Raw genomic sequence first — 13676 nt, forward strand, 5'->3', positions numbered from 1 at the left:
AAGAAGGTTTTTTTTTCTTTGTTTACCATTGTAAACTGATGAAGGAAGAAAAAAATTAACGATGTGGGAGGAAAACAATTAACAATGTAGGACAAATGAAGGAAAAAAATAGTGATGTAGGAGGAAAAAAATTAACGGAAGCGAAAAAATTAAGAGATTCAAGGAATAGAATAGGAAAAAAAATTACTGTTTAAAAAAATTTTAAAAATTAAAATATTAAAAAAAACCTCTATGGACCTTGTGATCCCTATAAGTTTGTGGAGTCGCTGTGAGGTTCGTGGTTTCCTTCGTGTCCTCTTAGGGGCCATGCAAGGTCATGGAGCCGCCGCAAGGTCCTTGGCTTCCCTCGCGACCTTGTGAGGTCACATGAAGTCATAGAGGATTATGACTATTTCTGTGACCTAGTGGAGGCTGTTGTGAGGTTAGAAGCATTGTGGTTGCCTCCATGACCTTGCGAGGCCCCCGCGAGCCTTGCGAACAAGTGTTGTGCCTATTTGCTAGCAGAATGGTAAATTCCGCTCATGCCGGCGATACGACTTAGAATCATATACCATGGTTGCATCCTTTTCACGCCCACGTTTGACGACTATAGAAACACACTAACATCTTCTACACATAAGCAAAATTAGGAGGTAAGTGGTGTAAAATTGTTATAGACAGTAGGAGTTGCATAAATGTATTTTTCACATGGTCCTTTTCTAGGATATAAGCCACCCTTGAGCCCCTATAAGGTGGTATGGATAAAGGAGACCTTTTCAATTATAAGCTTAGTAGGCATGAGTCTAGATCTCAGTCAACAATCAAACTGATCCAACCCTCAAAACAACCCCTTCATCTTCTCACACAACCTCAATATAAAGAAAGAAAGGAGTTAGGAGTCATGTTAGCATTAGTAGCCTAGAATCTCACAGTTGGCCCTAGAGATTCACCAATAGACCTCCTCTTCAAAGCCAAAGAGATATATTAGATGAGTTCTAGGATATAACTAGTGATGAATTATGCAACAAATTCCCACCTATGCAAATGATTGAACACACCATTGATATGTTCCCACTCTCATAATTGCCAAACCTACCACATTATCGTGTGAATCCCCTAGAGCATGCCAAATTGAATAAGTCGAAGGACTCTTACAAAAAGGCTTTGTTAGGGGATGGTTCCTGCCGTATTAATCTAGAAAAAGGGATAAATCTTAGAGAATGTGTATAGATACTTGTACCATCAACAATATCACAATTAAGTATAGGATTCTTATACCGAGATTTGATGACATGCTTAACTTGATCGTAGAAGTCTGTTGGTTCTCTGAAATTGACTTGTATAGTGACCATCACCAAATTAGAAGTAGGATTGGTCATACATGGAAAACTACCTTTTAGATGCAAGATGCAAGATGCAAGATGGGCTATCCTGGAGACCCTTAGGATAGAAAAGTTGTTTATGAATTTTCTTCCTTTCTTCCTTGGGTTTACCATTTCTATAGAAGAGATTTCAATAGATCTATAAAAGATTAGGATAATCTAAGAATGGCTTGAGCTGCACACCCTTTTGAAGGATTGAATCTTTCATGGCTTTGCAACTTTTTTTCATCACTTTATTAAGGACTTTAGTGCCATCATGACTCTCATATTGAGTTCCTAAAAAAAGGGGAGTTTTAATGGACTAAATCCACCTTAGATGCCTTTAAGGAGATAAAGGAAAGCATTTTTAGACATCCTAACATTTCCAAACCATTTGAGGTGTCTTGCGATACGTTAGAAGAGGTATGGGGGCACACTAGGCCAAAAGGCTTGATATGTTAGTTATTACCTCTTCATGCAATCTCAAAAGAAATTAAGTGCTAAACATAATATGTTCGGTGGGTTGAGTTCCTACCAGAGTACACATGTTCTGAAACATCATTTTGGTGTGTATAGTAAACTAACTAATGCACTAAGTTATGTTGTCACCACATTATACACTATGAATATGACTGTAGTAGAATTCAATTGACTTAAAGAGAAATGGCCATTTGTTCTAACTTTGGGCTAATTTTTTCAAGATGCCCAAAATGAGAACCATTATGATTTGGTAGATTTTGCAATCTAAGATGGTCACATGTTGTAGGGCACATGTCTATGTATTCTTAAGATTGCACTTAGAGTCTTATTTGGGAACTAGCTGGACACTTTGAAAAAGATAAGACTATTTCCCTTGTGTTATATTGATTTTATTGACACTCATTGCAATGAAATGTTGCATGGATTGTATCACAATGTCATACATATCAAATGAAAAAGATAACTAAGCAAAATCTAGGATATACACCACTACCTATACCCCATAAACCTTAGAAAGACATTAGGATTTTGTCTTAGGATTACCTTGGATTAATTGAAGCTATGATTTAATTTTAGTAATAGTAGACTGATTTCCAAAAATGACACGTTTTATACTATGCAAGAAAAACAAACGATGCATCATAGATAGCTAACTTGTTCTTTAGGGAAATTGTTTGTTTGCACACTTTTCTACATTAGGCTATGAAATTTGCTAGTTATTTTTTGGAAAAACCTATAGAAATTATTTGGGATCCAATTTAAATTTTCTTCCACCTTTCATCAATAGAATGATGGCTAGACCATGGTTGTTAATTCTAGTCTAGGGGACTCAATCTTGCTAGTTATTGAATTTGCCAACAACAATTCAGTAAACCTATCTATCAACCGTAGTATATTTGAAATTGTGTATGAGTCGAAAGCTCGTCAATCTATTGACCTCATTCCCTTATCTATCATTTCTCATTCTTTGAAGTTAGTTGAGAGATTTTTGGGCATTAGAGAGATTCATGTTGATATTAGGAGTAAAATCACATTAAGTAATGAGGCTTATAAGATTCAAACATATGCAGATTGTAAGCTTAAGGAATACAATGTAGGGGACTATGTGCTTGCTTGTATTCCCCTAGAATGCTTTCCTAAAATCTCCTTAAAAAAGTTTCATGCTCATTCCTTTGGCCAGTTTTCAATGGTGTGATAAATTAAGACTAATGCATATGTTGTTGACTTACCTGCTAATTTTAATATTGTCTAATTTCCAATACTTAGGATTTATTACCATACCAAGGAACATTCAAATCTTCTTCCTTTTCTATTGATTTGCCTATAGGTTGTACACCAGCCGTTTTAGTTCTAATGCTCCCATCCATGACACAGGCTTCTGTGAGATCAATGGTAGGGGGGAGAGGTGAATGGACACTTTTCAATTTGTTCACTTTTGTATGCAATTTGAGTTAGCATAATAGAAATAAATATAGATAATAACTCAAACACAAGCACAACATACAAAACCCTTAGTTCCTAGTCCATGGTTTATGATGCTGATCCGTTAGCCAGAACACTCCCGGAATACTACTACTTTTCTCCTTTTTAGAAACCTTCCGGAGGTGGAGAAAAGTTACAACAACAATAAACAAATATGAATGAAAACAATAACAATTAAATGAAAATGAAAGATTAAACAGTGAAAATTTTTGTCGTTATTGCTTCTTGATCATTTGGATCAACACTAAAACCTTGGTCTGGTCCTTCTTATAGCCTTGTAGAAGTTCTTTCAGAGTATTACTTGAGCCCCCTTGAATGAGTTCGACTAATATATCTTGTGAAGGTATCATTGTTGTGTAAATTTTCATCAATAGACCTCATCATGTAGTCATCAATCGACTGGCCCAGTCAATGACTGACCTTCAGTCAGACTTGAAGAAAAATATTCTATTGATTGTTAATTTATATCAGTTAACTGCTATAACTCTGAATTTGATCAAACCGCGAATTTGATTGCTAATTTATATGCTTGTAGAGGCTAGTATGCTTTGAACCAAATCAGTTGACATTCCCATGATTTTTTATGTCATATAATATCAAGACAAAGGAACTACTAATTGATTAGGAAATTAAGAATAGCTGAGAATTTTCTTTAAGCTACCTCAGTTTCAAGAGTTGTCATCTTATTTACGATTAATACGATTAGGCAGTTCCTTGAGACCCCATTCACAATCATTGCAAAGTAGCCCTAAAATTTTTACTACACCTTAACAATGCTTTAAGAAAATGTCTTTGTTTTTAGGATCGATGTCATATTCAGATTATGCTATAACTGATTGTTGTTTGGTATGTTGTCTCATAGATGGACTCCATGCCAACTGCATTGTTTTGGGAGATACTCTAATTTTCCAAAAGAACAAGATGACAATTACACTTGCTTGGTCGAGTGCATAGGTGAAGTATAGGGCTCATTTAGATCAAACTGACGATGTCTTAGTTGAGACATTCTCACTTAAAACAAATGAAGATGCACTATGACAATTTGGTTGACATGCACATATCCTTTATTTCATGAGAAAACAAAAAGAATATAAACATTGATTGCCACTTCATTAGAGATAGTGCAATTTAATTATTTCATTTGTGAACTACATTGGTCTGTTAGTGGATTTTCTAACTCAATCCTTTGGAAGTTTTAGAATTGAATATTTCCATAGTAAGGTGTGTCTTTCTAATATTTTAAAACCAACTTGAGGGAAGTGTTTATATCTAACTGCAAGTACTATATAATTATATATTCTAGGTGTAAATTTTGATGTTGAATGAATATATGTATAGAAAGAGAGGGCTACTTCTTGGGTATCATTGTGATTTAAAATCTTGTTACCATGCCAGGTGAAATGGCCATTTCGATAAATTACTGAAATTTGATGCGACTTGGCACATACAATGTTTTGATGTGTCATTGTGTCAATCACATCGATGAGTATTCTTTTATCCCAATATTCAACACCTTTGGGCATGCTACAATATAAGTGAAGTTGGTTAAGATAATGCTATTTTTTTCGCTTGTCCCCATATAGGAAACAAAATTTGAATTTAAATATACAATTATGTTTTCTTTTTTTCCTCATCTCTTTTCCTCCTTCCATCTTCAATTTGCTATTGACACCATACATTGGAACGTTGGCACAATACCAAAGCAATATCATTTCAGTTAAAAATGGAAACTCCGGCATGTCTCGAGATTTTCAATCTTGGATATCATACATGATTGACTTCTTCATTGGTCATATCTTTGTGTATATAAATATATATCATTTTTAGAATTCTCAAATAATACTTCTGCTGTTAATTATATGTGTTGATTTACGTTTCTCTATTGCTTCAACTGGATGGTGATGATCTCCCTCTCTTTATTAGGCAATGCATGATTTTCTTCATCACCATCATCATATACTGAAGGTAGTGTATCTATTTTCCCATTTGTGTTTTTGTCATTTTTGTACATTTTGCTTTTATGAACCATAATATCTTTTCCATACTGGATTAAAATTTGTGTATTGTTTTAAAGTATGACCATTTGGAGTTCCCTGGTGCCGTACCACGTACTTTTATTGGTGAGTTCTGGAAACTCCAATAAAATAATTTGTTGTCGTCTCAACAGACAACGCTATCTCATTTTTCTAATGTTATGCTTTGAATAACAGCTGTTACTTGTGCTTGATGTTTGTGCTGTTTCAGTTGAATTTCTATATTAAAACTAAGTTGTTGATGATCCAAATACCTTAATAGGTTGTACCTTTTTGTCTCATGGGGTTACACCCATTTACTGCTAGCCAACATTGTTTGTGTTCTTGTAGTTTAACAGAAGCAGCTGCTGCTGTTCCCTTTTAAATTTTAGGTTTACCAAATTCACTAGATCTAGCTCTCTATGTTCGGGATGTGCATGAAGTTGTTTCATTACATTCTAAATGCTTATGATGAATATACTGAAACATTCCAAATGCGTATGAAGTTGTTTCATGGAATACTGAACATTACAAATGCATATGACGTTGTTTCATGGAATGCCCCATGGGAAAATTATTAGGTTGTCATTTTCTTTGATTCTTCCTTTGTCAATTATTTTGTTACAAATGTTTTGTCTGGACAGCTTAGAGTTCCCAGAAATGTTTACAACCTAACAGGATAGGCTGTGCATCATTTTGTACCTTTTGATCTATTTAGTGAATTAGTTAAATCCAATTATTAAGTTGTTGCTTCGTTGCTATATGGTAGTGGTGTTCTTGTTCTTCTTTCTATAGATTTATCTATTCTGGGCTTCTCTTTATTGACAGTGCATTGGTGCCTGATTTATTATCTATAAGACATCCTTATGAATAAAAATACTCATTGTTCTGCTATTTTTTTTGAAGCAACAGTTAAGTACTGTAAGAATTTATTGTTTTATTTACAGAAAAATGGAGTTTTTTCAGACAAGAAATGGCTTTGTTATACCATTTTATTGTGGTTGGTCTAATTCTATAATCATCTAAAATTATTATAGATTTCAGTCTCCAGACTATTCTACACTGAAACTCCAAATATTTGTTTGCCTCTAGCTGAAACTCCTAATATTGCTGCTGACCAAAACTTAAATGCTTTATGACTTGTGCATTCTGTAGAATATGTTAATGATTTGCATGTGAAACTGATGGATAGCTTCCGCTGACATATTTCTAGCAATAATAATGTCAATATTATTTGTCTCTATCATTCAGGTGCCCTGATTGTGTCCGTTTTAGCATCACCAGTAGTGGTCCTGATGCATTCCATTCATCTGTCAAAAGCATATCATCTGTTAGCAGGTATTTAATCTCTTGAACATTCAAGTTTTGTAGCTTTTCCAATTTTCAGTCATTTTTTTGAAGCTGTGAAGTTTGCTGTAAAAGATATTTGCAATTGGGTGAAATATAGGCAGCCTTAACAGCACGATCCAATACCTATTGTCACACTTCTGGACCCAACTCCCTTCCTTGTCTTTGAATCAGGGATTAAAATCTCGAGCCGTATCGCACGATACCGGCGAAAAATTTCGTTCCATTGATGGATTGACACTGGCACAGGAATTCTGGCCGGGAGACGCCACCGGAGGCACCGCGCGGCCTTGCCGACGCCACCGGAGGTGCCGCGCGGCCTCGCCGACGCCACCGGAGGCGCCGCGCGGCCTCGCCGACGCCTCGGAGGCGCCGACGGCCTCGCCACCGGAGGCGCCGCTTGGGTCCGGTGATGCCACCGGAGGCGTCGCGCGAGCTCGGCGGCGTCGCGCGAGCGGGCCGCACGCGGCCCCGTCGTGCACGTCACAGTGGTCGCGATTTTTGTTTCAGTTTTAAAACATAGGGTTTAATCAGATTTTAATAATAAATTCCTAGCTATAGTTGGAGATAATTTAAAAAGATTTTATTAAAATCTATAAAATTATCTTATCTTTTTTTTTAAAAAATATTGTATTTTTTATTTTAAATATTTAGATTAAATTTTTTATTTTAGTTAATATATTTTATATTTTAAAAATACCGAAATTATACCGGCACAGTATGATACAGTACCGAAACTGTATCGTTCCGGTCTGGGACCGAAATCTCGAGACGGCTTGATATTTTAAACCTTGCTTTGAATAATGGAAAAACAACATAAATTATAGTTATGAAGGTGTTTTCCTTTGTTTACCCAAAGTCAAGATTGGTTTATCCATTCTATAGAAAAAATTTTGGACAATTTTATTTTTCAAAATTAGGCATAATGAAGGGGAACCTTGGCACAATGGTAAAGTTGTTGCCGACCTAGAGGTCACAGGTTCGAGTTTCGGAAACAGTTTCTTGCAAAGCATAGGGTAAGACTGCGTACAATAGACTCTTCCTCGGGACCCTGCATTGGCAGGAGCTTGGTGCATCGGGCTGCCTTATTTTTTTTAGGCATAATGCAATTCCTTCGCGATTGGCCAAACTATTTCTAAATTTTTTTCATTTCAATTCAATTCCCCCTAATGCAACAAATCATGCATACTACCATAGCATGGTATTTAACATTTAAAAATTTCATCATGGTATCCAATCTCCGACAACATGAAATTACTATCTGTATTTAAACAAACATGCAGAGGAGATCAAGACTTAGATCCTATTATGCAAGAAGCAATGTGACCTATATAAGGTTATGTAAATATGTGATAGCTGGACATAGTGTAGTTCAAGAAATAGGTGTAGGACATATAGTGCAGGTGATCACATATAATAATGCCAATTTTGAGAAGGCTGGAGAGCTATTACAGCAAGAGCAACTAGCATTATTTTGGACACCATACGTAATATATTATATCAATTTAACAAAATTATTGTATAATTATCAAGGTTTACAAATGAGAAAATTTGTTAATAGGGAGATTTTATGACCAAGAGCAACTAGATTTGTGACTCACTTTCTTTTGTTAATGTCGTCTCAGAAAAAAAGTTGAATTGAAAAACATGTTCACTTATGAAGATTGGGAAACCCTCGTTACTCTAACACAACTAAAGGTGAAGAAATATAAAATATTATTATATCTACTAGATTTTTGGACTACATTATAGATATTCTTATAGTTGTAAAGCCCTTGTATGTTACTCTATGCAAAGTTGACATGGACAAGAAGTTGTAAATGAGCAATGTTTACCAATTAATTCATGAATCAAAAGAGGAAATTACGAGTCTATAGTCGCTAATCAAGTATCAATATTATATTGATATAATCCTTGAAAGATGGGACAATCAAATAAGAAAATATATTGGTTATTTATTTAATAATAAAGAATTTTAATATTGTTACTAATAATTATATATTCTGTATTTTAGGGTATTATCTCAATCAGACATATTAATATCGATGTATTCTAGTTACAAATGTGTGACCTTCAGAAGTGTAATATTAAGATTACAAACAAATAGAGAATTAGCTGCCGTGACTATTAAAGAAAGTTCATTATTTTGAGAGATAATTTTTTATCGATCCGTTTATAATGTCATGCAAATATAAAATGAATGCAGATAAATATAACATAATTTATTACTAACCATTGTTAACACATATAAATATTATTTTAATTTTATTTATCTTACAACTGAGTTGTAGTTATGATATGGAGAATTAGCTCCAAATTTAAAAAAGTTTGCACTACGAATTCTCTTCTATACGTAATCTTCAAGTGGTTGCGAAAGAAATTGGTTACCTTGCTCCCTCATTTATACAAGTCTCTGGGAGAAGATGCTGTATTTTCATTATGTTGGTGTAATCACACTCTTGGAGATCAGGTATGATTGTTGTTTTGATGGATTGGACAAATAACTTAACTTAAGTTACGATTATTATTATATTTGATATGTGTATTGAGTCATGCAGGACTTGGAGATATACACATTAAGATGAGTTAGCGTTGCCTAGGTCGGATGTTGATCCGTTGGCTCCATGTCTATGGAGTTTAGAGAAGGATGGTGTGATGTATTTAAGCGACTGTAGGACGAGAAGCATCAGAGAATGACTAAGCCGAGGAAGCGAATATTATAGGCAAAGGCATGAAGGATAACACGAGGATGAGCCATGATCTTGGGTGCATCCTAGGGACGAATAGCCTAGCGAGAGATGACTTCTAGGCAAAGGTAAACTCTTAGGGAGTTAAGTGTGAGAGACTATGTATTTGGGCGAAGGGTAGAATCTCACATGGGTAGCTCGACCTTAGAAGTGGTCGGAGTGATAGGAACATTTGACTGGTACTTGACCTAGTCGATTGATGACTGAGTCGTGGACCTATTGGTTTGAATAGAAGGGTTTTCTGTTCTTTGTTTTTTTGTCTAGTTGACTCGAATCAGTTGACTAGTGAAACCCTAAACTTCAAATGAGAAGAAGTTAGGGTTTAGACTAGTTTATGGTTATTGTTCACCAGTCACTTAATGTCCAATAGACTACTTAGTCGACTTTCATTGGTCACTTAATATCCAATAGACTACTCAGTCGACATTCACTGGTCACTTAATGTTCAATAGACTACTTAGTCGACTGGGCTAGATGGCTGGTGAATAGAATGCTTCTGTTTGTGGCCAAGTTGATTGCTGGGCTGATTGATCAAGGGCAGTTGACTGAGAGACAATTTCCAATTGACTTTGTGATAGAGACTAGGCTGTCAGAAGCATTGATGGAGCAATAATGCTAGGATTGACTGACGACAACATTGCATTGAATAGCAATGACAAAGAAGCGGAATAAAGGTAGGAGCTTGATTTGGATTTTAAACAACTTGTGTTCCTAGCTATTCTTGAGAACATTCTTGAGCTAAATTGAGAGTCTTCTTGTGATCTTGTTGTAATCTTTCTCAAGTGAACTTAATTAAGAAGGAAAAAGATTAATGGTGATTCAACTAACACTGTGGATATAATAGCTTGTGGACAACTACGAACCACGTAAATTGTTGTGTAATTGTGGTTTGAGTGTATTTGTTTTATTTCTTATTTCCACTACATTTTTATGTTACCTTACTGAGCAATTAGCAAGAATTGTTTAAGATGTAATTTAGGGAACATGAGCTATTCACCCCGTCTAGCTCAGCCTCTCGATCCTATAACACATCATAATATGCATCTTTAACTAAGAGCCATAATAGAAGATAAAGAAGAACAAGAGTCTAGTGATGGAGATCCATTTAATATTGACTTTGTCTAGATTGAGAATGATTCAACGATGGATTGGTGGAGTTCTGTTGAGATTGAGAATTTATTACTTTTCGATATAAAAGATCCACCACTATCATCTCAATTTCTTACCTAGGAGATTGAAAAGTGTAAGCTAGAGGAGATGATGGTGAGGAAGATAATGATGAAACTTTTAAATTTCGATTTTCTAGATCTTGGCCTAAATGTTCTTAAACATTCCAACCCCAAATCCAACCAAGGTTCTCAAGTAAAGGTAAAGGTAAAGATAAAGCTCTTGCAATCTTTACTAACGGGAAAGGAAAAAAAAAAAGCAAAACTCCTATTTTCAAGTGAATGGGTTAATTAAGCATTGGTGAAAATCCAATCAATGCAATTGATGAACAAAAACACGATGAGAGTGATGAAACATCATCACCTTTTGACATTGCAATTCGATGAGAAGTTCAAAACGATAATAGCAATATTGACAATAGTGCATGTACTCATGGAAGTGATGTCAATGGCGATGCACCTAGTGGTTGTGAAACCTATATTCCCTCAACTCCATCACCAGATCCTTGGACATGTGAGTAATGTTGCATACATGCAACTATAGATGATCATAGAACTCGAACTGTTAAGAGTCGGTATCAATGCTTATATAAGGGTGACAATCAAAAGGAAACTTATGATTATTGAGATATGCATAAGAGGTTACCTGAGATTGATTATGATCGAAGTTCATCATGCTTTCAACCTTCTTACTATAGCTCTAATGCATCATGTGGTCATCCATCATATCAAAGCTTGGGTATATATGTCTATCCTTTTCCCATGATTTGAATCCTAATTCTTGTAGTTCTAGTTCATGTCCAACTCCTAGTGAATCGAGATGTATCAATGGATATATGGAGAAATTAATATCAATACCACATATCATGGGATAATTATTTGATTTGGGTGTTGGAGAACTATGTGATTAATCTTAAAAGGATATTGTAAGAATTAATGCTTCCTTCCATCTGATTCACAACACTCTTTTTAGTATTAATAAGGTAACATGTTAATGATTATTTTTTTTGAAAGAGATCTATTTATTTGCTTTTGGTTAAAAACTTATATAAAGCTAATATAAAATGAATATAAAAAATATATAGAAAATACACATTATCTAAGAATTATTATATATAGTTAGTGTATACATTATATTAATAAGTTAAAACCATCATACTTTTGTTTCTTTACTACATAATATTAATTTTAAATATTCTTGAAATACAAAAAAGCACATTAATTACAAACATAATTTTAAGCTGGGAGAATTTGAATTCACTATACATCTATATAAATATAATATAACGAATAGCCATAGTTCATCAAATCTCAAATTTGTAACAATTTAAAGCCGAAGACCCATCTTCATGACATGCAATCTCTCTGCAATAGAACTTCAAGTGATTAAAATTATTTTATTATGTGCAATAATAATAAAATAAATTTTGAATTGATGTCTTCTCTAGATACTAAAAAATTTAATAAGCATCAAACATCTCACGAGAAATGAAATATGAATTCAATTAAGGTTTAAAATATCGAGCCGTGCCGGAGTTTCGGTCCCGGACCGGAACGATACAGTTTCGGTACCGTATCGTACTGTGCCGGTATAGTTTCGGTATTTTTAAAATATATAATATATTAACTAAAATAAAAAATTTAATCTAAATATTTAAAAATAAAAAATAAAAATATTTTTTAAAAATAATAAACTAATTTTATGAATTTTATTAAAGCCTATTTAAATTATCTCGAACTATAGCTAGGAGTTGATTATTAAACCCTAAGTTAAAAATAAAAAAAAATAAAAAAAAAGATCGCGCGCACTGGCAGCATGCTCGCCGCCCGCGGAGGCAACTCCCGGCCCCGCGCGTCGCCTCCGGCGGCGTCGCCGGGCCCGGCGCGGCGCCTCCGGCAACGTCTCCGGCGGCGTCGCCGGGCCCGGGCGTCGCCGGGCCCGGGCCCGGCGCCTCCGGCGGCGTCTCCGGTGGCGTCGCCGGGCCCGGGCGACGCCTCCGGAGGCGTCGCCGCGCCCGAGCGACGCCTCCGGCGGCGTTTTCATGCCGGAAACACGGTGCCGGTGCCGGTACCGCGGCGGAACGATAAATTTCGTCCGTATCGCGTGATACGGCTCGGTATTTTAATCCTTGAATTCAATAATTAACATCGAAAATATAAAATCAATAGTGACCATTTATAGCAATCAAATATTAATAAAAATATTTTTTAATTAATAGACGCTAATATTTAGAAAAGGAAAAAGTACCAAAACTATATTGGCATTACGTAATATCCTATTGAAACTGCATCATTTTGGTCCGCCATTGAACATTGTTATGGCTCCAAATTTTAAACCTTGATGTCACCTTTTTGCTTCACTTTGTTATTGATTTGGAAAATCTTCCATGTTCGGTATATATATAATTGTGAATATATGTCCACTGCTAACTGGTTGTTTAATAGCTATTACCTAGAAAATTCTCTTATACTACCAGGTAAACATCAAATGCTACTTAAATATTTACTGTGGTATAATAATCTGATTCCTCTCTGTGCCTATGTATATGGAAGATTTTTCTTTGCTATTCATTGTGATGAAGCTTCATGGTATATCTGCTTTTAAAACGGTGATTTTTTTCTTTCATTTTTAGTTCGCTTCATGTTGGGCTTCATTGTTCTATTAGCTCTGCGCCTTTTTCGAATACAGGTAGTACTGATCTTTTATACTTGAATCTACACTTCAAAGTCAGAGAGAATATTTTACTATCTATATTTGATTCTTTTTGGATGATTGTTAACAATTTTTTCTCATCAATTTCCATTTTAGAGTTGCACCAACTGACATTGTAGTTAACTATTTTAGATAGGAGTTAAGCAACATAACCATTGTATGACTAGAGGTTTTAATCTCCAATTTGGGTGTTGATTGATCCATGCATCTTGAAAGAATTAGTTTTTTCAAAAATTTATCATGCTAATCAGAATTTTCTTTAGAAAACTTGAATCCTGTTCAATCTTTTATATATATTTTGTTTGATTTAGGTTTTTACAATGGATTACTAATTATAGTTCAGGACATGGCATACATCTGCATGAGTTATTAAGTAAAGGCACTGCCTA

The 13676-nt window shown here is 35.0% G+C and overlaps 1 protein-coding gene across 1 annotated transcript in view; it reads left to right on the forward strand.

The window, feature by feature from the left end:
- Window positions 1–13676, forward strand: part of LOC141812649 (dol-P-Man:Man(7)GlcNAc(2)-PP-Dol alpha-1,6-mannosyltransferase) — a 46704-nt gene that overhangs the window by 13996 nt on the left and 19032 nt on the right. Inside the window, exons 3-6 of the mRNA XM_074700663.1 lie at window positions 5226–5267; window positions 5377–5422; window positions 6566–6652; window positions 13208–13263. Coding sequence (XP_074556764.1) covers window positions 5226–5267; window positions 5377–5422; window positions 6566–6652; window positions 13208–13263 — 231 coding nt within the window. The remainder of the gene's footprint in view (window positions 1–5225; window positions 5268–5376; window positions 5423–6565; window positions 6653–13207; window positions 13264–13676) is intronic.

Source organism: Curcuma longa, chromosome 19 (genome assembly GCF_044706935.1).
Source record: "Curcuma longa cultivar G26 ecotype Majalengka, Jawa Barat chromosome 19, ITB_CL_G26_1.1, whole genome shotgun sequence".
Classification (NCBI taxonomy): domain Eukaryota; kingdom Viridiplantae; phylum Streptophyta; class Magnoliopsida; order Zingiberales; family Zingiberaceae; genus Curcuma; species Curcuma longa.